Source organism: Lynx rufus, unplaced genomic scaffold (assembly GCF_022079265.1).
Source record: "Lynx rufus isolate CCGP_SWC_20201006 ecotype Redwood Valley unplaced genomic scaffold, mLynRuf1.p SCAF_4, whole genome shotgun sequence".
Classification (NCBI taxonomy): domain Eukaryota; kingdom Metazoa; phylum Chordata; class Mammalia; order Carnivora; family Felidae; genus Lynx; species Lynx rufus.
Window position 1 is genome coordinate 18,704,268 of NW_025814856.1, and position 19,868 is coordinate 18,724,135.

The 19,868-nt window shown below is 55.7% G+C and overlaps 3 protein-coding genes across 8 annotated transcripts; all 3 read right to left on the minus strand.

The window, feature by feature from the left end:
- Positions 1-2,029: 2,029 nt before the first annotated feature.
- On the minus strand, positions 2,030-4,955 carry TUSC2 (tumor suppressor 2, mitochondrial calcium regulator). Its single transcript, XM_047094885.1, has 3 exons — positions 4,637-4,955; positions 3,433-3,553; positions 2,030-3,302 (listed from the first exon to the last, which is right to left on the minus strand). Exons 1-3 carry the CDS (start codon positions 4,780-4,782, stop codon positions 3,237-3,239), a joined length of 333 nt encoding a protein of 110 aa, XP_046950841.1. The 5' UTR covers positions 4,783-4,955; the 3' UTR covers positions 2,030-3,236.
- Positions 4,956-5,752: 797 nt separating this feature from the next.
- On the minus strand, positions 5,753-15,021 carry RASSF1 (Ras association domain family member 1). 3 transcript variants are annotated; one of them, XM_047094883.1, is made up of 6 exons: positions 14,421-15,021; positions 12,262-12,368; positions 8,086-8,190; positions 7,582-7,879; positions 7,355-7,464; positions 5,753-6,708 (listed from the first exon to the last, which is right to left on the minus strand). In XM_047094883.1, exons 1-6 carry the CDS (start codon positions 14,923-14,925, stop codon positions 6,562-6,564), a joined length of 1,272 nt encoding a protein of 423 aa, XP_046950839.1. In that variant the 5' UTR covers positions 14,926-15,021; the 3' UTR covers positions 5,753-6,561. The 3 variants fall into 3 exon arrangements, with proteins under 3 accessions (XP_046950839.1, XP_046950838.1, XP_046950840.1); XM_047094882.1 differs by having other exon boundaries at positions 7,349-7,464; XM_047094884.1 differs by lacking the exons at positions 12,262-12,368; positions 14,421-15,021 and adding an exon at positions 11,554-12,253 and having other exon boundaries at positions 7,349-7,464.
- Positions 15,014-19,328, minus strand: ZMYND10 (zinc finger MYND-type containing 10). Of its 4 annotated transcripts, none has more exons than XM_047094879.1 (12): positions 19,007-19,328; positions 18,632-18,740; positions 17,596-17,712; positions 17,421-17,474; positions 17,163-17,300; positions 16,975-17,063; positions 16,782-16,882; positions 16,280-16,452; positions 15,930-16,055; positions 15,726-15,847; positions 15,480-15,605; positions 15,014-15,391 (listed from the first exon to the last, which is right to left on the minus strand). In XM_047094879.1, exons 1-12 carry the CDS (start codon positions 19,096-19,098, stop codon positions 15,316-15,318), a joined length of 1,323 nt encoding a protein of 440 aa, XP_046950835.1. In that variant the 5' UTR covers positions 19,099-19,328; the 3' UTR covers positions 15,014-15,315. The 4 variants fall into 4 exon arrangements, with proteins under 4 accessions (XP_046950835.1, XP_046950837.1, XP_046950834.1 ...); XM_047094881.1 differs by having other exon boundaries at positions 16,280-16,493; positions 16,860-16,882; positions 16,944-17,063; XM_047094878.1 differs by having other exon boundaries at positions 15,480-15,847.
- Between the last annotated feature and the right edge of the window lie 540 nt (positions 19,329-19,868).

The following is a 19,868-nucleotide window of genomic DNA, read 5'->3' on the forward strand; positions in this document are numbered from 1 at the left end:
TGACCCTGTTTCCCTCCCACGACAAAGACCCGCTGGCTGGCTGCCCTCCTCCCCTTCCCCCCTTCCTCCTCCCCCGAGTATGCCCTGGCCCTGTGAACTGCACTAGGTGACAGGAAGGCAGTGGGACCTGGCTCAGGTGACAGCCTCTGCCCTGCCGGCAGCTTCCTAACCCTGAAAGCTCTTCTCCCCAACCTTCTCTTGGGGTTGAGGCCCATCCTCAAATCCAGTAGCCTGTGGATGGAGGGGCCCCAGTGGAGGTCCTTTGGGGAGTCAAACTATTTGGGAGATGCTTGGCTGATGGTCCCCCAAAGCAGGTGGTGAAGAAGGGAACCAGTCATAAGGGGGCTTGGGGGAGCTTCCAGGAGCTGAGTCAATTTTTTTCCGCTGAAGAGCAGAAGCATCCCAAGTGTGACAGAGTGGACAATGTGCTGATGTGTGTGATTGTGCAGGGTGGGGGAAGGGACAGGGACTGGGAAGGGTCTACAGAGTGCTCTCCTGATGGAGGGCATTCCTGGATGGACTTCACTGAGACACTGCAGAGTAGGGAACTCTTATACCTGGAGTGAGAAAAGATCTGTGTTTCCATGGGAAAGGGGGTACTCATTACAGGGCTGTAGCCCCAGGGAGGGCTGCAGCAAGGTCCCAGCAGACCTGGTTCAGAGAGGTGGACAAGTCTGCATACCCTCAAATCACCCTGAGCCTACCCCCACTCACCCTACTGGCTCACCTCTCCAGTGCCCGGGGCCTCTCTTCTAACAGAAGGCTGTGTAAGCCTGGGCAACTGGGGGAATTGGGTACACACCCTGGAGTCTGCCGGAGGACCAAGGAGTCCATGACAGGGCAGGGGAGGGTGTGTCCCTGTACCATTGTGCTGGCTCCACAAGGGACACAAGCCTTGGAAGCTGCAATGGTGGGGGCCCCTGGGGAAACAAAGGCCAAACCAGACTGTCCCAGGGCAGGGACACTTCCTCAGGCAGCCAGCAGGAAGGAAGTGAGCACAGCCCAGTGGAAGGGAGTGGGGAAGCACTGCCCTGACCCCCATTGTTTCTAGCATTGGGGTCATCTGGGGAAGGCCCAACACAGGGAGTTCCCCCACACTAGGACAGTGGTGATGGGTGATGGGATGCCATCTGGCATGGCAGAACCCTGGCCCTGGGGGCAGTAAGGGGGACAAAGTCTGACGTCTTATCAGGAAAGTGGGAAGGTGCCCAAAGAAGGACTACAAAGTCCAGGCTGCACAGGATGATCCTGCTCCAGACAAGTTTACGCCTCCAAAAGACTGGCAGGCCAACTCCCCAGACCCAGAAGCCTGTGTCCCTGATCTCCCTCCTCCCTAGCTGGAAGTTGGGCTGACGGCCAAGGGCTAAACCTAGCGGAGAACCACTTCTCAGGGCCTGAGAAGTGCGGGCCGAATGTCCACAGGGGGCAGCTGCAGGTGAGAACACAGGGTCAGCAGGGAACAGAGAAAGTACTAGGTGGCAGAGTTCTGCCTGCTGGAACAGAAACCCCAAGCCCACTCTCCTGGTGGTATCCACAACTAGTCCTGGGAGGAAGCAAGTAGGTTTGGGCTACAGAGCCTGGTGGTAGGCCAAGGGCATGGTGGCACCCATCTGATTGCTGTCCACCTAGGATGGGTGGACTAAGATGGCTCATGCTATGACCTCATGTGGGGTCAGCTCACACTCCTGGGGGCAGGACAGCTGTTCCAGAACTACTTGGGGTCACGCTCTCACCTCAGGTCAAGCAGGTAGGGCCAATCCCTAGTGAAGCACCCCAAAGCCTTCCAATTCCAGAGGTCCCTACCTATTAAACACAATAGGTGAAAATGTCCCTCCATTCTGAGGGGGTCTGCAGTGAGGTCTGTGTGAATATACTGCCACCTGCTGGTTACAGCTGGGATGACCACGGGCTGGGCTCAGGCTTACCTTGAGCCTTGATGATAAAGATGGGTCACCAGAGTGGCCCAGGCCTACCCACAGAACCCAGATGGTGGTCTAGACACTGGATGTCACAGCGGATACCACTCGTATGCAGGGTCTACAAATAATTTTATTGAAACTAAACAAATAACACAACAGTCTTCTTCTTAGATTAGGGGCCACCCTTCCCAAGCCATTTCCCACACTCTTAAAAGCACAGAGCTTGCACAGTAAGGAATTAAAAAAAAAAATCATTTCGATGTAGAAATCAGACTCTGCCCCAACATCATGGACTAAACTATTTACAAACTTTCACATTTTAAGTATTCCTTTATGGTTGATCTCTCCTTTCTGTCCTTACCCAGGGGCTCCAATACCTTCCCTTGACTGATCCTGAGGGATGGGTATACTTAGGGAAAGGGGTGATGGGCTCCTTATAGCTATTGGCACCAGCCCTAGGGTGCTGTCCCTCACCAATGGGTGGCGGATGGTCACCCAATGGCAGGGGTTTGTGTGGGGCTGGTACAAAGGCATGGAGGATTAGACAAAGTAGATGGGTTGGTACAATTCCCCATAGGCACAGGCATCCATAGCCCTTCCTGATCCCATCTTAGGCCCTCTCAACTGGGATGTGTGTGGGGGCAACAAGTAGTTGAAGTGGGGAGGGATCAGCCCAGCCCTGGGTGGAGGGAGTATCCTCCTATACCAGTCCCATCTCCTATTAACAGCTGGCAAACTGTCCATCCGTCTGGGAGTGGGAACAGATGAGCAGGTAGACAGGAAGAATCAGGCTTGCACTGCCCCCAGCCTCTGTCCAACACAGGAGGAATCGAGGTAGCAAACGGCTGAAATGCTCCAACAAGGGGGTAAGGGAAATGAGGGAAGGGAAGTTCCCGCTTGCGTACAGCTCCTGCAGCCCAGGGGCTGGAAGAAGGCAGACCTTGCTTGTAAAGTGCTGTAACCCTTAGCAGGGCTGGGCCCTAGGCAAGCTTGGAAGAAAGCAGGCCAGGCAAGGGTGCAAGAACCAGGCATTCCTGACCAGCATATGCCCTGCCATGCTCCTTGTAGGGATTGCTGGGGAAGGTGGGCTGGTAACTCTGCCATTAGCCCTCACCAGCCGCCAGCCACCTCTTGTCCACATACAAACCAACACCCGACCAACACTGCAGGACTGCCCCGCTCACAGCTGAAGGTTCCAGGCCAATGCAGTTTATTCAGGGTTGTGGCCCCAGCTTAGGTTCCTTAATGGAAGCCACACCTTGAGCCTGGGGGTTTCTTGCTGGGGTAGGGAGTGTTTATGCCTGCCACTCCCCAGGCTCACACCTCATAGAGGATCACAGGAAAATCCACGTGGATGCGGGGAGGATCCAGCTTCACGATGCCCTGCCATGGAAACAGAGGCTAGTGAGGGCCAGCTCCTCCCTCAAGAGCTCCCACCATGACAGCAGACCCCATCTGGGTCTACCTCCACACACTCAGCATAGGCTCAATGACCACTGCCCCAGCCTCTCACCTGAGGAATCAGGTTCTTATGGACCCGCCTCAGCTTGGCCCGCTTCTGCCCATTCTTAGTGACGATTGTCTCCTCGTAGAACTCGTGAGCCAGATCCCCATCCTCATCATAGAACATGGAGCTGTGTAGAGAGAGAGGGAACAGGCTGGGCTGGAGCCCCACACCCAGTCATGGCAAATGACCAGACTACAAGGAAGCGTGCCCGCCTCCAAATGGGGAGGAACAACCTTGATGGGAGGAAGAGAGGATAATATGCCTGAAGGGTATGGGGTCTACTAGAAGCGAATGGTGTGGTAGCCAGTGCTACTCTGTCAGGCCTCAGGAAGAGACATCATATCAGAGCACATTGTCAAGGCAGCTAAGGCCAGTTCTCATCACTGGTTTGTTCAGCAAAAGTGGCCATTCCAACATCAGGCCCTTGCTTTCACCCAAGGTGGGCGAAGCATGATGGCCTGGGCATGTGTCTCACTCCAGAAGATACTACTGGCCCTGGGTCAACCTGAGATGGCAGATACCTGAGCTAGGTGGGAACCTAAAGGGAAAAAGTTTGAATCCTCCCCACCCACCCCCAAGTGGCTGGTCTAGCCAAACTACCACTGTTCGGTCTCCCTAGTATCTACAGCCAAATCTCCAGCATCACCTAAGTACCATTTCCCCGGACCCACCAGGGCCAGGCCAATCTAGCGCTCCTGTTTGGACCCATGGAAAAAGAGAGGGAAGGTCAGTGCTCTAGATCTGAAGAACATACCTGAGTGAGGGTCTTTTTCCCAGGCTCCATTCTCAACACTAGGACCCAGTCCTACTTTCCTAGCTACTACCTACCCTCAGAGGTCCAATGCCACCACGGTAGGTAACGGAAACAGCCAAATCAGAGGGTTAGTCTTCCCTCAGAACTGGGGGAGAGGGAGCCTAGGAGCCTTCAACTTGCAGGCTGGGCTGGAAGGGATGAAAAGAAACCCTCAAGTCTCAGGGAGACCCTATCTCAAGTTAACAGTACAGAGGGCCTACCCACGGACAAGCCTCTTCCCCTAGGGAGACCTTCAGAGCAGCCAGGTCGCCAGGAGCCGATTGCCCTGCTTTTCCCATCCCTTGCTCCCACGGGGGTTCAAAACATGGGACTTCTCCTGGTTCCGGCTGGAGCTCCCTGAGACTCGGGGCGCCCCGCCGCCCGCCTGTCTCCCCGGGGCGGAACCCGCGCCCTTACCCGCGGCGCGTGAATACGAAGGGGGGCACGACTCGGCCTCGCGACCGCACCAAAGCTTGCTCAGCGACTGCTGACTCCGGGCCGCCGCCCCCCGCCCCCGAGGCGAAGGGCCACAGGCCCCGAGCTTTGGAGCCACTGGCGCCCATGTCAGGGCCGCCGGCGCATGGCGAGCCCCGCGGCCGCTTCGCTCTCAAAGGGCCGTCGGAGGCACCATACCCTGCCTCAGCCTTCTCCCGCAGGTGCTTCCGCCGCCCCCTTCCGCAGGCTCCGCTGTCTCCACGGAAACCTCACTTCCGCTTCCGCACGCTGCCTTCTCTGATTGGCTGCTTCTCTCGTCGGTCCGCGGGGCGGGACCAATAGCCGCTCTCGGAAGCTAGGTATCCCAGTAGGCACCGCGAGACGTCAGGTCCCAGCAGGCCACGCTCTCTCCAGCAGGGACAGCTCCCACCCCGTAATGTGGAGGCTGGGTCCTCCTGGTTTTTGCTTGTATGGCGGCTCCGACGTTCCCGACCCCAGAGTTCAGGTCCAGCGGGCCTGCCCAACCACCGGCTTCCCCGCAACCAGCGCTTTAGGAGTGTCCCAGGCCAGGCCGCGCATTGCCCATCTGGTCTCATTTTATTCCCACACCATTTCTGTTGTCACCACTGTCGCATTTGGAGAAGAAACCATACCTAAAGAAAATTAAATAATTGGCCACATGTATGGCTACGTTCAGGTCTGAAGAACTTCTAATTTAGTGTTCTTTCCAAACCCACTAGAAGGCATGCTCCACGAAAGCAAGAATTAACAGCTGGACCTTCCGTACCGTGAGCAGCGTTTGGTCTACAGCAGTAGCTCAGTAAATACTTAGTGAAAACGCCCCCAGCAGCTCTGTGTGTGTGTGTGTGTGTTGGGAGGCATGTGGATTCCCTAAATTCTAGCTTATATTGTTGCCCCTACCACAGCCTGAGCCCCAGGGTGGTGAGTGATGACAGTAAATATTCATACCCCATACCCTTCACAAATTGGTTACATGGTGACTTTGAGAAGGTGCTCTGTGAGCCTGTCCATCACCCTTGGAAGCCACTGGCGTGAGGAGCAACTGCAGTTGAGGGCCCATAATAAAGAGTTCAAAAGCAGAATTCTTCAATCTTTATTCAGCCACTTCTCTCAGGCCCCAGGCCCTGATGATGACTGTTACCCCCACCCCCTTCCCCACAGGAGGCATGCAGCTGAAGCCACAAAATATTACATACATTCGCACACATCATCAAAAATAACTGAGGGAAGGACCCTCGCTCTGACTGGCAAACAAGGCACGGACCTGGACCAGTGCCCACACTCACACAGACCCTGGCCTAGGGACATCCTCCTTGGAGGAGGCACTGAGGCACTGTTGCTGCACCATGAGCCAGCATTTCCTGACCCCAGTGTGTGTGAGGAGACAGAGGCCACTGCAGAGGAAAACCTAGGCTCTTTCCCGATGCCTGTCTTACCTCGAACACCTGCCCTTGGCTCCAATAGGGCTGTCCTGACACCCCATCCAAGACCCAAAACATACGACTTTTCCCCATAGATGAAGGCCCTCATCCCTGAAAACATGACCTATTCTGTTTGTAGGGTCTCCAAGATTCTAGTATCTGAGACACGAATTAAGGAGACTTCTGTCTGCTCTATCCCTGCTGCAAGCCTGGAGCAGCTTCCCAGGGCAACCCTGGCCCACCATGGCCCACTACACAAAAGGCAGAAGAATGCAGAGCCATGTTCTGCTATACCTGTGGGTGGACACAGGGGGCCAGCTCCTTTGCTGTTCTCTGGGCTCATTCCCCCAGTAAGAGAGGGCCTCCATGCACACTCATTCTTCAGGCCACACGGGCCCTGTCACACTCACACGGCACGCCCTCGGCGCTGCCTACTCTCCTCCTTTCACCCAGGGGTACAAGAGGTCACCCCAGGGGGCAGGCGTGCAGGGCCTCCTGGATCTTCTGACGGCAATAGGAGTACTTTTGCAGGATTTGGCGGAGGTGTTCTTCTTCCTCCCGCTGCAGGATGCGCAAGAAGTTGTGTAGCTCAGGCATGCTAAAGGCATCCCACTGCAGGTGGAGAGGGGGACACAGGATGTAGCAGGCATGGCCAAATCAGCAGGCCCTCCCCAGAGAAGAGCACCAATCACATCACAGAGCTAGGATGGGGCTTTCTAATGTTAGGTTCTTGCCTGAATGGTCTGTGTTAGGGTTCTTGACAATAGTCTGTATAGAAGATGGGCCCCACAAAGCAGGGCAGTCAAAGACACCTCGAAGACAGGCAACCAAATTAGATGTTCCCCCATTCCCACACTCTGACTCTAATACTACTCCACAGACTCAATATTTTGGAGCCAGAAAGCTTCCAGGTAAAAAGTCCTAATGCCTGAACAGGGAGCCTCCATGACATCCTGGGCCCATCTGTGTGGCTTTGATCTCACTTGGGATTACCATACTGCCATGGATTCCTCCATCTCCTGAGGACTTTCCACAATACAGAAGAGCAGACCACCAAGACAATTCTTCCTGGCCTCTTGGGAGAGGCCTGTGAGTGGCCTGGAAGTCTTCAGTTTAGCTACAAGGCTCACATACTCCTGGAGAGGCTTTGTAGGGCTTTTTCTCCAGCCCTATTCCTCCTTCCAGGTTGCTGCTGCAACCTACTAGCCCTACCCAGTGACAACCAAGAAACTAAAGAGGGCTGTGTACTCACATTTACCTCCCCAGAATCATTCTCTTTGAGGACAAAGCTTAGGGCCTTCTCGCTGGGCCCTGCAAGGAGCCGCAGCCGCAGGGGTTGCTCATCATCTGATAGCTTTCGGAGGTACACTGAGGGCCAGGCAGGGAGAAAAGAGTATTTGATTAGTCAGGCCCAGCCCACTCACACCCTCACACATGATGCATGAATATATACTCTCATACAGCAGGGTGGAGTGGGAAGCCCACCTTGGCCATGGCGTTCAGCCCGCTCAAAGAGTGCAAACTTGCGGGGGTCATCCACCACTAAGAACTTGCGCAGTAGGGCCTCAATGACCTCGCGTGCCCGTGTGCGTGACAACACATGCAGGTGCTTGACAGCATCTTTGGGCAAGTAGAAGGAGGTGCGGCGCCTCACAGCTGTGCCCCGTCCTGGGCCCCGCTGGGCAGCCTGCAAGGAGGGTGGCTTCTTGCTGGAGGGCACCGAGACAGGGCGCACCAGCTTCAGTTGAACCTTGATGAAGCCTGTGTAGGAGCCATCCTTGTTCTGAAGAGGAGAAATCAAACCATGGCTAGGTTCCAGGTGAGATGGAACAGATATGGACACCACCAGTCCACTTGGAGCTAGGCTGGGTGAGAATAAATCACTGCTTAAGCCCAGCCAAGGATACCTTAGCTGTGACCTTTTGAGAATCAGGCACATAGTCGGGTTCCTGCCTCTCCCCACATACCTTCCCCTGGCTATCAACTCACCAGGCTCATGAAGAGGTTGCTGTTGATCTGGCTATTGTACTCCTTGATCTTCTGCTCAGTCTCAGCCTGAGAAAGGTCAGGTGTCTCCCACTCCACAGGCTCGTCCTGAAAGATGGGCCAGGGTGGACATAGGGCCCTAAAAGAACCCATCCCACTGCAATGCATGTCACAGACATGGAGGAGAATCCAGGTTGGCTGCTTTGAAAAACAGCCTCTGGGGCAGCCTTTGAAAACTGACTACAAAGCTTGAGTCCTGACAAGAAGAACCCATCACTGCTCCTGGTTTTGCATGCTATGGATGGACACAGCAAAGGCAGTCATGTGGCTTCTTTATGCTGCCTACATGGGACCTCTTCAGCACTGAGTGAGGCCCTGAGGATACCTTAAAACCAAAACAACTGAAGATAAAAGGCCAGGGGCCAGGAAAAGATGTGGGATTCTTGACAGTAAAACCACCTTTCAACTGCACAGCCTGATTCCAGCACCCTAGTTAGGTGGGGTCCTGGAGAAAGGAGACCACTTTGCCCTGGCAAAGGGCCATGACCGCAGGGCAAGAGGTATGGGGACTGGCACATACCAGGAGCCCAGCCAGCTGTGAGTACAAGGGTAAGGGCAACTTCTACAATGTTAACACCCCCTGATGGAGGACTTGGGGCCAGCCCTGCAGGTCTCACACAGTGAGGAAACCTCAGTGTGATTTGATCTTGACCCAACACAGTGATTTGATCTTGACCCAAACTGCACAAAAGGCAGCTTCAGGCCAGGCTCCAATCTGCCTCCTGGTAAAGCCACAAGTGCCAAGCAGGTAGGTTTCTGCACCTCCTTCCTCCTATCTGGAAGTTTAGCCCAAAGATTTTTAGCTCTACCACTCAGCCCTTCCCCCACTCCTCCAGGGGCTGGATTCTTGTCAGAAGGGTGGAGTATGGACCAGGGCAGCCAGAGCTCTGAATTAACTTTTTTCTACCAAACTCCCTGGTTCCATTGCATCAGCCTTACTTCCTGTTGACGTCAGGTCTTGGTTGGAATGGAAGTGTCACAGACACAGCTGAGATCACTGCTGACCAATGCTTTCTCCCAGGGGAGTTTTTACAGCTGGTCTCCTGTAGAATAACCTTGTATCCAGCTCTAAGCTCAGGAGAGGCAGGCTTCTCCCTGACTGCTGCCTTGGAGTCCCTAAGCTTAAACCATCTGATGGGGACAAATAGGGTGGACAGATGAGAGGGTAGGGTGCTCTTCACCTAGAACAGTTTTATAGCACTATGCTCTTTACCTAAAACCTACCAGTAAGTATGTGGCACTGAGGACTGAGGCTGGGGTCTCACAGGGAAAAGGTATAGGGGGAGTGGTGGGAACTGAAGCCTATTTGCTCCCCCAAGTTTCAAAAAATCTCCTGGATGGAGGAAAGCACTAAGAAGGGAAAACTGTAGCAGAAATCTTACTGGAGACAAGGAGAAACCCTCTAAGACTGGTAAAGAACAAATGGTGTGGACTTTGGGAAAAGGAGATCTGGGGGGCAAAATGAAGGCTAGAGCCCGGGAATAAAGGGTGGATGTGTTTGTTCAGGCCCGAAGAGAGGGCTTGGGACAGGAAGGAGTGACCCAATAGAAAGGAGTATCTGGATGGGAGGGTGCTAAGGGCAGGAGGAAAGCTGAGCAGACTCCAGTACCAGGGCAAGAAGGAAGAGAATTCTGGGGGGGCACAGAGATGGCACCAACTTATTTCCCTTGCTTGTGACAGTTCTGAGCTCCAGCCTGAGGGTAAGAACACTTGCTCCTTCCTCTTCCCTTCCCGGTTTAGCCAGGAGCCCTGGAATGGGGTGCAGTGACCTATGTTCTAGCCCCTTCTCCTCTCCAAGTGAACCTCCCTTAATATCTCTACTCATAAAACAAGAGACCTGGCCTGGATGCACTGCACTGTCCTACCAGGATTCTAGAGGAAGAAAAGTTTCTTTTTCCACTTCCAAAGCTTCTCACTGGAGGATTCTTTTTTTTTTTTTTTTTTTTTTTTTTTGAGAGAGAGAGTGTAGGGGACAGGGGCAGAGGGAGAGGAGAGAGAATCTTAAACAGGCTTCATGCTCAACATGGAGCCCCACGTGGAGCTTGATCCCACAACCCTGGGATCATGATCACAACCTAAGCTGAAATCAAGAGCCCAACACTCAACCAACTGAGCCACCCAGGGGCCCCCGTTGGAGGATTCTAACAGCCATCCCAGAGGTGTGCACAACAGGACCATGGAATTTCCCTTCTCCTGCACTACAGTGACCCATCCTCCACTCTGCCTCCATAGTGACTGATGGTTTTTATTTTACATATAATTTGGGACTCCCCAGCCTCCTTTTCAATTGGTGTCTTGTGGTTTTCTCACTATTTCACAATGAAAAATGCCTCAAGCCTGAGTGACAGACAGGATCCACACTCAAACCTTGCACCCAAGCTCTGGGCTGAACTTCTGAGTAAAATTTAATCTAAAGAGTATACAATTTTCATCTAAAAAATCACCCACAAGTCTCTTTTTGTGGCTCATGTAAGGAATTCTGCCCCATTGTTGCTAGGTATTCTGGGCTTTACGGTCCCCATCTCTCTTTCCTGACACTCTGTCCAGGGTGCTCCCCTGAGGTGTACTTGCTCCAGAATAGTTATCTGAGTTTGGCAGTCACACTTATGGCACACAGCACAGAGGTTTCTGACAATGGGAACACCTTGGAGGCCTGGAGAGGAACAGCAGCTCCAGCACATCTTACAGTCCTGGATTAATAACCCCTATCTCTCTTAACTCCTCCTCTGGGCCTTTTACAATCTAGCCTGCCCCACCTCGTGTGGATAAAATGCTCCCGTTTGCTTATAGTCCAGTCCAGAACTAGGCTTCTTTCCCATCCATTCCCAAATGCCTTTCTTCCAGATCCACACCAATTTTAGTATATGTGCTGCTGAAATGAGCACTCCAGCCAGGTCCACTCCAGAATTCTCCGCGTTCCAGCAGCTGGTGACAGGACAGACTGGTAAGAGGTGGGGACTCAGTTGGCTCCGTCCAGGATTGCAAATGGAGAGGCCCGAAACTTCCTTTGCCTCTCTTCCCTAAACACACTTCCCAGTTCCAGGCGAGGACACCTCCCCTTCCACTTCCTCCCATCCCCGCCCCCATCTCCCAGAGAGGAGGTAGGGGCGTCCCAACGCTGCAATTGAGGTTCTAGTCCGGACTGCGCAGTCGGCTTTAGTCATAGGTGGATAATGCCCGCCCCGAGTCTGCCCCAAGCCATGTAGCTGCTTCCCCTGGTTCAACCGGTCTGTGACAGAGACAGGGCCTCGGCACCCGGCATCAAGGCGCTGAGAGCCTCGCACAAAGTTCCGAGAGCTGGCCCCGGGCGCTCTGGAATCCCCGCCCAAAAACTCGAGCCGGCAATTTAGCGAGGAGGGGCAGTGTCCCAGCGATCATCACCAGCCCGCCGCCCGCAACCCCGGCCCCCACCTGGTCCCGACGCGGCCTGCGTGCCAGCGAGGTACGCGCCGTGAAGTACTGCTCAAGCTCCGAGTCCGAGTCTTCCTGGCTGCAGTAGCCACTGCTTGTCGTGCTGCTCCAGGTCATCTCGAAAGAAGGCGTCCCCGCATCCGCCTCGCCCATCGCCGCGCCCGCCAGCCAGCTCCCTGAACCCAGTGCGCTGGTAGCCTCCAACCACCGCCCCAGGTGCGTGTGCGCGTGCGCCGGGATATGGGTTCGCGCCGCGACCGTTAACACTGAAACGTAGACGGCTAGGATCTGGCTCTTGCCTCATTGGGGGAGGAACATCGAAGGGCGGGGTCATACACGCCACGCCTCCAAGAATGACCTCATAGCCCAGGCAGCTCAGCTCAACTCCGCCTCGCAGACCCCACCTCTCTTGGGAAACAAGTCGGCGCCTGTGCGCATGTGCACCAGCGTGGCCTCAAGACCGGATGCGGATGCGCGAAGGTGCGGAAATTGAGTGGGCGCGGAGACGGGGCGATTCCCGGCAGTTCGCTCGGAGTCAGCTTCCCCGGAACCCCTTCGAGCCCGCGCGCAGAATTAGCACTCTCTACCGCGGGGACACCCGCTGTTAGACCATTCATTGAGCGGTCCTAGACAACTCCTGTAATTTGGCCCGCTGGTCTTCACGCCTTTCCCGTGAAGCCCCGCCTTTCCCCCCAGCCCCGCGCTCACCACGTTGGTGTCCCGCTCCAGCGCAGGTTCCCAGCCCAGGTCCCGGGGCCCGCAGCAGTCCAGGCTGATGAGCGCGCGGCAACGGTAGTGGCAGGTGAACTTGCAATCTGCAGAGAGGTCTGGCTGTGAGGCGGCGGAGCCCCAGCTCCAGTTCAGATAAACTTTCGGGGGGACGGAAGAGAAACCCCGGGATGAAAGCCGTTGCCCGCCAGGCTCTACATGACCGGCCTTATCTTAGGTCCCTTTGTCCCCCGCTGCTATAATAGATTCCAGTATTGGTCCCCGGGTGTCTGGAAACTGGTGAGAAGGCCTCAGGCGGTTACGGATCCAGGCCTGTTAAACAGTTTTATCTCTAGCACCTAGGGTAGAACTTCCCCCTTCCGCATTGTCAACACCCTACCTCCGCCCATTTACTTGATGGGAAAAAAACCCAAAATCTCTTAACTTTTGTTCCCCTGTCACCTGTCTCTACACCCCTCACACCAAAACTAACATTAGTCTGCATACACTCTAATTCCTCACCTTCACTCTCTCCTGTATCCATTCCAGTGAGGCTTGCCCCTCCCTCCAGGAAACGGCCCTGGTTAGGGTCCTCAGCAACCTGTGCACAGTCGAATGCCAGGTCCCTTCTCCATCCTCACCTCCTCAGCATCATTTGATGCTTGATCCCCTTGGGCTTCCCACTACTCAGGTTTTCCTCCCATTTTTCTGCAGCTCCTGCTCAGCTCCTTTGGTTCTGTCTCAACTCCCAGATCTAATGGGCAGTGTGTCTGAGATTCAGTTCAGTACTGATCACTGTCCTGCTCTGTATACACTCACCTACCCCAGATCCAAGGCTCCCACTGCTGACCTCCCTCCTCAGATCAAACCCGGTGTCAACCCAACATGGCCAAAACAACTCTTCTTCCACTTCCCTCTCTCCCCTTGCCAGAGCTCCTCAACTCAGCAAAAATTGCTACTCTCCCAGTTTGAGGTAAACAAAAATCCCACTTACCCTTGATCCCTCCCTTGTCTTTGCTTCTGACACACACCCAAAATTGTCCTAGATTTTATCTTTGTGACCACTTCATTTCTCCTTGGGAACATTGCAATATCTCAGCCCTTGCTCACACTTGGTATTCTGTCACAACTCTGGTGTTCAGGACAGACTCTTGAACTGAGAGAGTCTCCGTGCCTACAAAGGCTTGGGACACCTTCTCTAAGTCCCTAAATGGTCCAGAGCAGTGATTCTCAACCCAGGTTGCCAACTGGAATGATCTGTTTTGTTTTGTTTTTAAATTGCTGATACACTCCCCGTGATGGATTCCACAGGTCTGAGGTCCAGGCACAGGGGCTTGGAGGGCTGTAAAATCCCAACCGATTCTAGCTGGTGTATAGCCAGCGGGGCAGCAACCTCTGCTTGCTGGTGATTCCTGGGAGGGCAGAAGGACCGCTGGTGTGTGGTTGTGTTTCATGTTTTAGCACCTGGTTGACTGGGGCTGCAATAGGTATTGCTCAAAATTCCTGCTTGCAGAGGGCCCACCCACGGTACTTTTTCCCTGTCCCCATCCCATAGGTAGGTAAATTCCCCTCATTCCAGAGATTTTCGAGGGGGACCTAGTGAGTGAATCTTTGGGAAAGCGCAGGCCTAGGAACATGGACTTAGAGAATGGTCAGCACAAACCCTTTCTCAAGAAGAACCAAGTCACTATACAGAAAAAGAATTTGAGGGTGTCCGGGTTGCTCAGTCGGTTGAGCTTCCGACTTTGGCTCTGGTCATGATCTCACAGTTTGTGAGTTCCAGCCCAGCGACTGGGTCTCTGCTGTTAGCGCAGAGCCTGCTTCGGAACTCTGTCCCTCCCTCTCTCTGCACCTCCCCAGCTCGCGCTCTCTCTCAAAAATATATTAAAACATTTTTAAAAATTAGATAAAAAGCTTGAGATCGGCACCGTTATTCATAGGCAGCCGCCTCTGCCCAACTGTGCCCCTAATGCAGATGGAATAAGATAAGGATATAACCATCTACCTGCCTGCACTCTTACACGACCGGGCAAAGGTAACGGACCTTGCTCGCCGGAACCAACCCTTCCGACCCCCTCCTTTGCGACTTGATACGCAGTGACGGCGCTGCCCATTGGCCGCCCTTTTCGCTCTTGCCAGCGCGCGGGGCTGCTACTCACGCGCGCACTGCAGGCCCTTGCGCACGACGCCCAAGATGAAGTCGCCGCAGAGGTCGCACCACGTGTGTGTGGCAGGCCCCGCGGGTTGGAAGTGGTGGCCGCGGCCCGCGACCAGCTGCCGTGCCGGATTACGCGCGGTGCCCGGCGCGATGCGCAGCGCGTTGGCACGCTCCAGCCGGGTGCGGCCGGGGCCCGCGCGCCGCGCGGGTTCCAGTTCCCTCAGTTCAATGAGCTCAGGTTTCGTGGACATGGCCGGGTCGCGCCCGGACTCCCGCCGGCTGTCGGCGCGAGCGAGCGCGGGGCGGGCGGGGCCGCGGGGCGGACCCCGATTCGGCGCCGCCCCCGGGATCCCGGCAGGGCGGCGGGAGAGAACCGGGGCGAGCGGTGCAAAGGAAACCTGGGCGCTCCGGCCGTGTCGGCCCACAGGCGGAATGGCGCGGCGAGGGCGCGGGGTTGGGCACGCTCTCGCAGAGTCCCCGCCCTCCTTTTCCTTTTCTCCACGCATCCTGGGAGCAACCTCCCTCCTGCTGACGACGACGACGACGACGACGACGACGACGACCACCACCGCAAAAGGCCACTCGGAGACAGACTGTTTCTAGAGGCCAGCTTTACTGTACTAGACCAACAGGGTCCCCACATCCGGCCCTTGCCTTTGCCCCCGCCCAGGCCTCCTGCTTGCTGAGGCAGCGCCCTCAGCCTACCCGCTGGGTAGGGCAGGAAGTGGGGAGCGCTTTACTGGGGGAGATGGGGCGGCAGCTGTACCCTTCCCCCGCTGTGCTCACCACCTGGGAAGCTGGGGCTCTGGCAGATGCTAGGCTGAGATCCTGAGGTCCAGGGCACATTCTGAGTGGGTTGTACCGCATGGGTGGGTGGCCCTCAGCGGCTGTAGCCTTCACTTGGCTCTGTCACCTTGGGCTGCCAAGACACAAGCCTTTCCATGCTTCTCCCAGTGCTTGACTTGGCACTCCCTGCAGGCAGGTGGGCCGGTGAGCATGCAGTGCTTGTGGGGGGTATGGAAGTGTGGCTTAGGAGTCCAAGGTCCTATAATACCCTCACCTGCAGCAATACCATTCATTCTGGCATCGCGAGCAGCGTTTGGAGGCCTCTGCACTGCAGTAGGCACAGCGGGGCCGCTCTGGAGCTATTGCCTCTAGCACATCCAGCCTGTAGGTCTCAGCCCATCTAGGAAAGAGGTCAGGAAAGCCTGGTTGGGCCTGGCCAGTGGGGGCACAAGAGCACCGCTGCCTGTGTCCATGCCTTCTTCGTGTCTCCCACCCCTTCTGCCCACTCAGCAGGCCACACCTTCGTGCCTGCAGCCGCAGGTCTTGCTCTGAGGGGCTGAATACATGCCGCAGCTGGTACTTGGCAATAGCCTGCCACTTGCCTCTGTTCTCTCTCTCTAGCCGCTCCCAGATTTCTGGGATCTGAGGGAGAGAAGTGGAAAGTGTCAGGGAGGAGCTGGCAAAGTGGACAGTGGTCCTGAGCAACTAACTTGCTAGTCCCTACCTGTTCCAACACCAGGTCCTTCTTAGGGGGCTGGGTTTCAGTCAGGGCCAGATGGGCTAGGAAGCCCTGCAGGCCTGCCAGGTTGGGAAGCTGGTCGACCAGTGTGTCTGTGAGGAAGGCCTGAAGCTGCAAGGGAATCCGGGGGAGGCCAGTGTGAAGTGGTGCTGACCAGAGAGGGCCTAGGCTGTGCTGGGTTGAGGTGCGTGTGGGGACCTTGTGCCACTAGCTGCTTCATCACCTGAGGTCCGAGGTCTGGAAAGGGACTGGGGCTGATGTAGGTGGACAGTGATAAACAGCAGGGGTGGGATGGGGTGGGATGGGGTGGTACTAATGCAGGAGGAGCTCCCCACCTTGAGTAGCTGTCCCTTGGCAAAGCTGGTGAAGCAGTAGCGGGCCCGGGCTTCGTGGCTCAGTAGCAGGTTGTACAGGGCAATCCACACCTGCCCATCCAACTTGCTCAGCTTTTGCTGCTCTGAGGGGGCCACTGTCTGCCAACGGCCACCCTCAAATTGCTGCAGCTTGCCTGGGGAGAAGAACCAGTGCACTGGGAGCAGGTGTTGCACACTCTGAGTCAGACAGCTGCATGGGCTGGGGTGCTGCCCAAGTGCACGACTTGCCCAGGAGGGGGTGCTGCTTGCTCCAGAGCAGGGGAGTCCTTGGTAGTAGACACACAGGCCTTGCCTGCTGCGGAGCCCAGGTCGAAGCCCATCTTGGGTGAGGCATCCTGGTATCCTCTATGGGCTAATGGGCAGAGTTTGTCTGCCTGTGTGTGCAATCTGCCCATACCCATAAATCCTGGAGGATGTTCTGGAAGCAGTGAGCTAGGGCTTAGGCAGTTCAGGGAGGGTTTACCTCCTTCCCGCCGGCTCCACGGATTGTGCTCCAGCAGTTCAACCAGGAGGCAGGGCAAGTCGTGGGTACTGAGCATGCGGTTCAAGGTGCTCAAGGAAAGGCTAGGGGTGGTGGTGGAGAGAAGCGAACAGAAGCTAAAGGCCCAGGCTCTCAGCCTTCCACTGAAGATCCCAGGCCTGGCAGAGCTGCCCACCTGTCCACACAGTCTGTAATGTAGCGCAGCACTGAGAGGGCCTTCGATGCGATCTCAAACTCCATCAGCTCTGCCTGCTTCTGCAGCTCCTGGGGGGCGACATGGTGCTCAAGCTGGGCCACCCCCTGCTGCCCAGGCCTCAAAAGAGCCTGATCTAGCCATTGACACCCCAGGGAACCTCAGCCTACCTGCATGGGGGTGCTGGACTGGCACTCCTCCTCTTCAGGAGGGCCACCACGGCTACTCCGGGCCACCAGTAGAGTCAGTTTTCGGTGGCAGTAGTCTATCAAGTCCAAGACAGCGTCCTCTGCTGACTCACACACCTCCTGAGAGGCAGGCAGATGGGAAACATTCTCTCTCTGATGCTCTTTCCACATAGACACAACCTCCCTCCCTGTCAGGCCCTTGCTGGGAGCAGTAGCCAGTGGGCAGGGCTGATGCCTCACCTTGTGGAAGAATACTGTCTCCAGAAGGTTGATGATGGAGGCCTCATGGTGCACCTGTCAGAGAAAGAGGACAGAGCCTGGGGATACTGAAGGAAGGATGCTATTACCATCTCTCTTCTCTAGTCCAGGGCCCTCTACAGGCATGGGCAGGATATGACCCAGGAACCCAGCTCACCACCATGTATATGGGAAAAGTGTTCTGGGGCTTGAAGTCCTCCAGTCTGCACAGCACAGGGAACACCTTCTGCTTCCACATCTCCACTGCAATCAGCTCCTCAACTAGCATCGGGATCTTTGGGGGGAGGGGAAGGATGGATGAAGTAGGCCTACCTTGGCCTGTTAATGCTCCCATCCCTGGCTCAGCCCAGCCCAACTCTCCTCAAACTCTTCTGGGCTCCTAGATTCTCCTCGTAGGCACCTTCCCAACCTCTCTCCGGCACCTTAGACCTTCATTTCTAGCTGCCCTCAAAATCTCTCTGGGGACATCCTCCATGCTTCTTGTTATTGGCTCTTGCTTTGTCCCTAGGCTGCCTTGCTCCACCCTGCACCTACACCCTTGTCCCCTCTACCTCTATCCAGACCTTCCTTCAGGCTGGCTCTCCTGCTCATGCCCTCTCTCTTCTTGTCTCTGTCCTCTGGCCTTCCAAAGTTCTGGTGTGTCTTGACCTCACTCTTACTCTGGGCCCTGCAGTTTCCTAGTCTTCTACCCTCACCCCCATTGGGGGGGGGGTCCACCTTTTCTTCACAGAGGAAGGTTTTTGCCAAGTGATATCTCAGGTCACTTATTCCAGCCACCTCCTGGCTCATGTTCCAGCCAGGTTGATCCCTGATTTCCAACTCCTTTCTCAAGTTAGGAAGGGTGCCTCCTTCCATGCCAAAGCCCCACCCCCTTTTCAGTGAGGGCCCCCTCTGGCCTGACAGACTATTCAAGGATGTCTTTAGAACTTAGGCCCTCCCCCCACAGCCTAGGCTGTTGTATGATCCATGACTATCTTCCAAATCAACCCACACCTCACACTTGGCCTGGTGTGCCAGGGTCTTGTCCAAAGGGGTGCAAAGTCAAATGTGCAACACACTCCTCTCTTTTCCCTCGGGGAAAACAAGTGTACCAGCCAGAGGGAAGCACAGGCACCCAGGGTACTCTTGAGCAGTAGAGTGGTGGTGTGGAAGGTGATAGGAAGGCAGGAATCCTGTTTGTGGCCCCAGCATACCTTCCCATGGGTGACCAGCAGCTCCTGGATGGGCTCGCCCTGGCTGGCTGTAGCATCAAGGATGGCCTGCATGTTCAGCTTCTCCAAGTTCTCATGCTGCTGGTTCCATCTGTCCCAGAGAGCAGGGGTGTATGTGCATTTGGGTGCACATATGTGCATTAGGAGTGGAGTGAGGGCCGGGTCCTATTGAAGCCTAACCTGATCCCAAGGGACCAGAGAGGGCTCAGGACCATACATCCCCTAACTTGAGCTTTGTCTTCTCACCTGGAGACTCTTCCACACCGGGTACCCTTCCCCCCCAGTGTCAGGCCTGTAGTCCCCCATTCAAGGATTCTGACCCCAAAACTCCTCCTGACCCTGATCCAGCTGCCTCACCCTCCGGATCCGATCTCGCGCAGCGGGAAGCTGCGCAACCCCCGCACCAGCACGGCAGCCTCCCCCGGCAGTAGCAGCTCCAGGTCGCCCATGTTGTGGCCGGGGACCGAGAGCGGGAAGGCAGGATTCAGCTGACCCTGGGCAGCAGCCGACGCTGAAGTGAAGGTGCTGAAACTCTCGAGGACGACCGAGACTCGCAGGGTCGACGTCTTGGATACAGCCGTTGCGGAGTGGTTGGGGCGCGTGGGTCCGCGCCGCCATGGAAACGGTTAGTCCAGCGCCTGCGCGCGCTGCGCAGGCTCCGGCCCCGCCCCCGCCCCCGCCCCCCTCGCTTTTCCGGCTGCAGTTAGCCCTCTTTGGACTCCCAGAACTTTCTCCTTCACCGCCTGCGGCTCACGGGTCTGCCCTGAGTACCAGACTCAGGTGGCCTAGGCTTCCTCCTAGGACATCAAATCGACCCGCACGGGGATGGGGTCACCTCGCCCCCACCAGCTCTTCCTGCAGCAGCTCTACCTCGGCTGTACCGCTTCTACGTGGTTTCCTGCCTCCAGTATGTCTCCTGCCCGACTCCACCTGTTGGCTCTATCTCCTAAAGTACTGCCCAGTGCCCACGTCTCTCCATTCTAGCCTAGCAGGCTGCCAGCACATGTCATGAAGTAACTGCTGTAGTCTTTTTCTAGGTGACTCTGTGGACGCTTCTAGTCCTCGAAATAATGTCCAAAGCAGCTTATCAGCAATTCTGCAGTATTAAGGTCTTGCCCCTTCCTTACCTCAGTACTTCATCTGTTTTCCCTCTCTCCATTGCTTCCCATGTTTCAGCCCCAGTGGGCCTCTCTTGGGTTCCTTACACATCTTTTTTTTT

What these genes read in the sequence shown, in the direction of transcription:
- TUSC2 (XM_047094885.1), bottom strand. Translation starts at nt 4,782, where the DNA reads ATGGGCGCCAGTGGCTCCAAAGCTCGGGGCCTGTGGCCCTTCGCCTCG. An exon ending in TTCGTATTCACGCGCCGCGG is followed by an intron (nt 3,554 to 4,636) that starts GTAAGGGCGCGG and finishes CTCTCTACACAG; the next exon opens with CTCCATGTTCTATGATGAGG. An exon ending in ATAAGAACCTGATTCCTCAG is followed by an intron (nt 3,303 to 3,432) that starts GTGAGAGGCTGG and finishes TTTCCATGGCAG; the next exon opens with GGCATCGTGAAGCTGGATCC.
- RASSF1 (XM_047094882.1), bottom strand. Translation starts at nt 14,925, where the DNA reads ATGCGTGGAGAAAAGGAAAAGGAGGGCGGGGACTCTGCGAGAGCGTGC. An exon ending in TGGAGCGGGACACCAACGTG is followed by an intron (nt 8,191 to 12,261) that starts GTGAGCGCGGGG and finishes CCCATCTTTCAG; the next exon opens with GACGAGCCTGTGGAGTGGGA. An exon ending in ATGATTCTGGGGAGGTAAAT is followed by an intron (nt 6,709 to 7,348) that starts GTGAGTACACAG and finishes CTCCACCTGCAG; the next exon opens with TGGGATGCCTTTAGCATGCC.
- ZMYND10 (XM_047094878.1), bottom strand. Translation starts at nt 19,098, where the DNA reads ATGGGCGACCTGGAGCTGCTACTGCCGGGGGAGGCTGCCGTGCTGGTG. An exon ending in GTGGAGCCGGCGGGAAGGAG is followed by an intron (nt 16,453 to 16,781) that starts GTAAACCCTCCC and finishes TCTTCTCCCCAG; the next exon opens with GCAAGCTGCAGCAATTTGAG. An exon ending in AATGAATGGTATTGCTGCAG is followed by an intron (nt 15,392 to 15,479) that starts GTGAGGGTATTA and finishes ACCTGCCTGCAG; the next exon opens with GGAGTGCCAAGTCAAGCACT.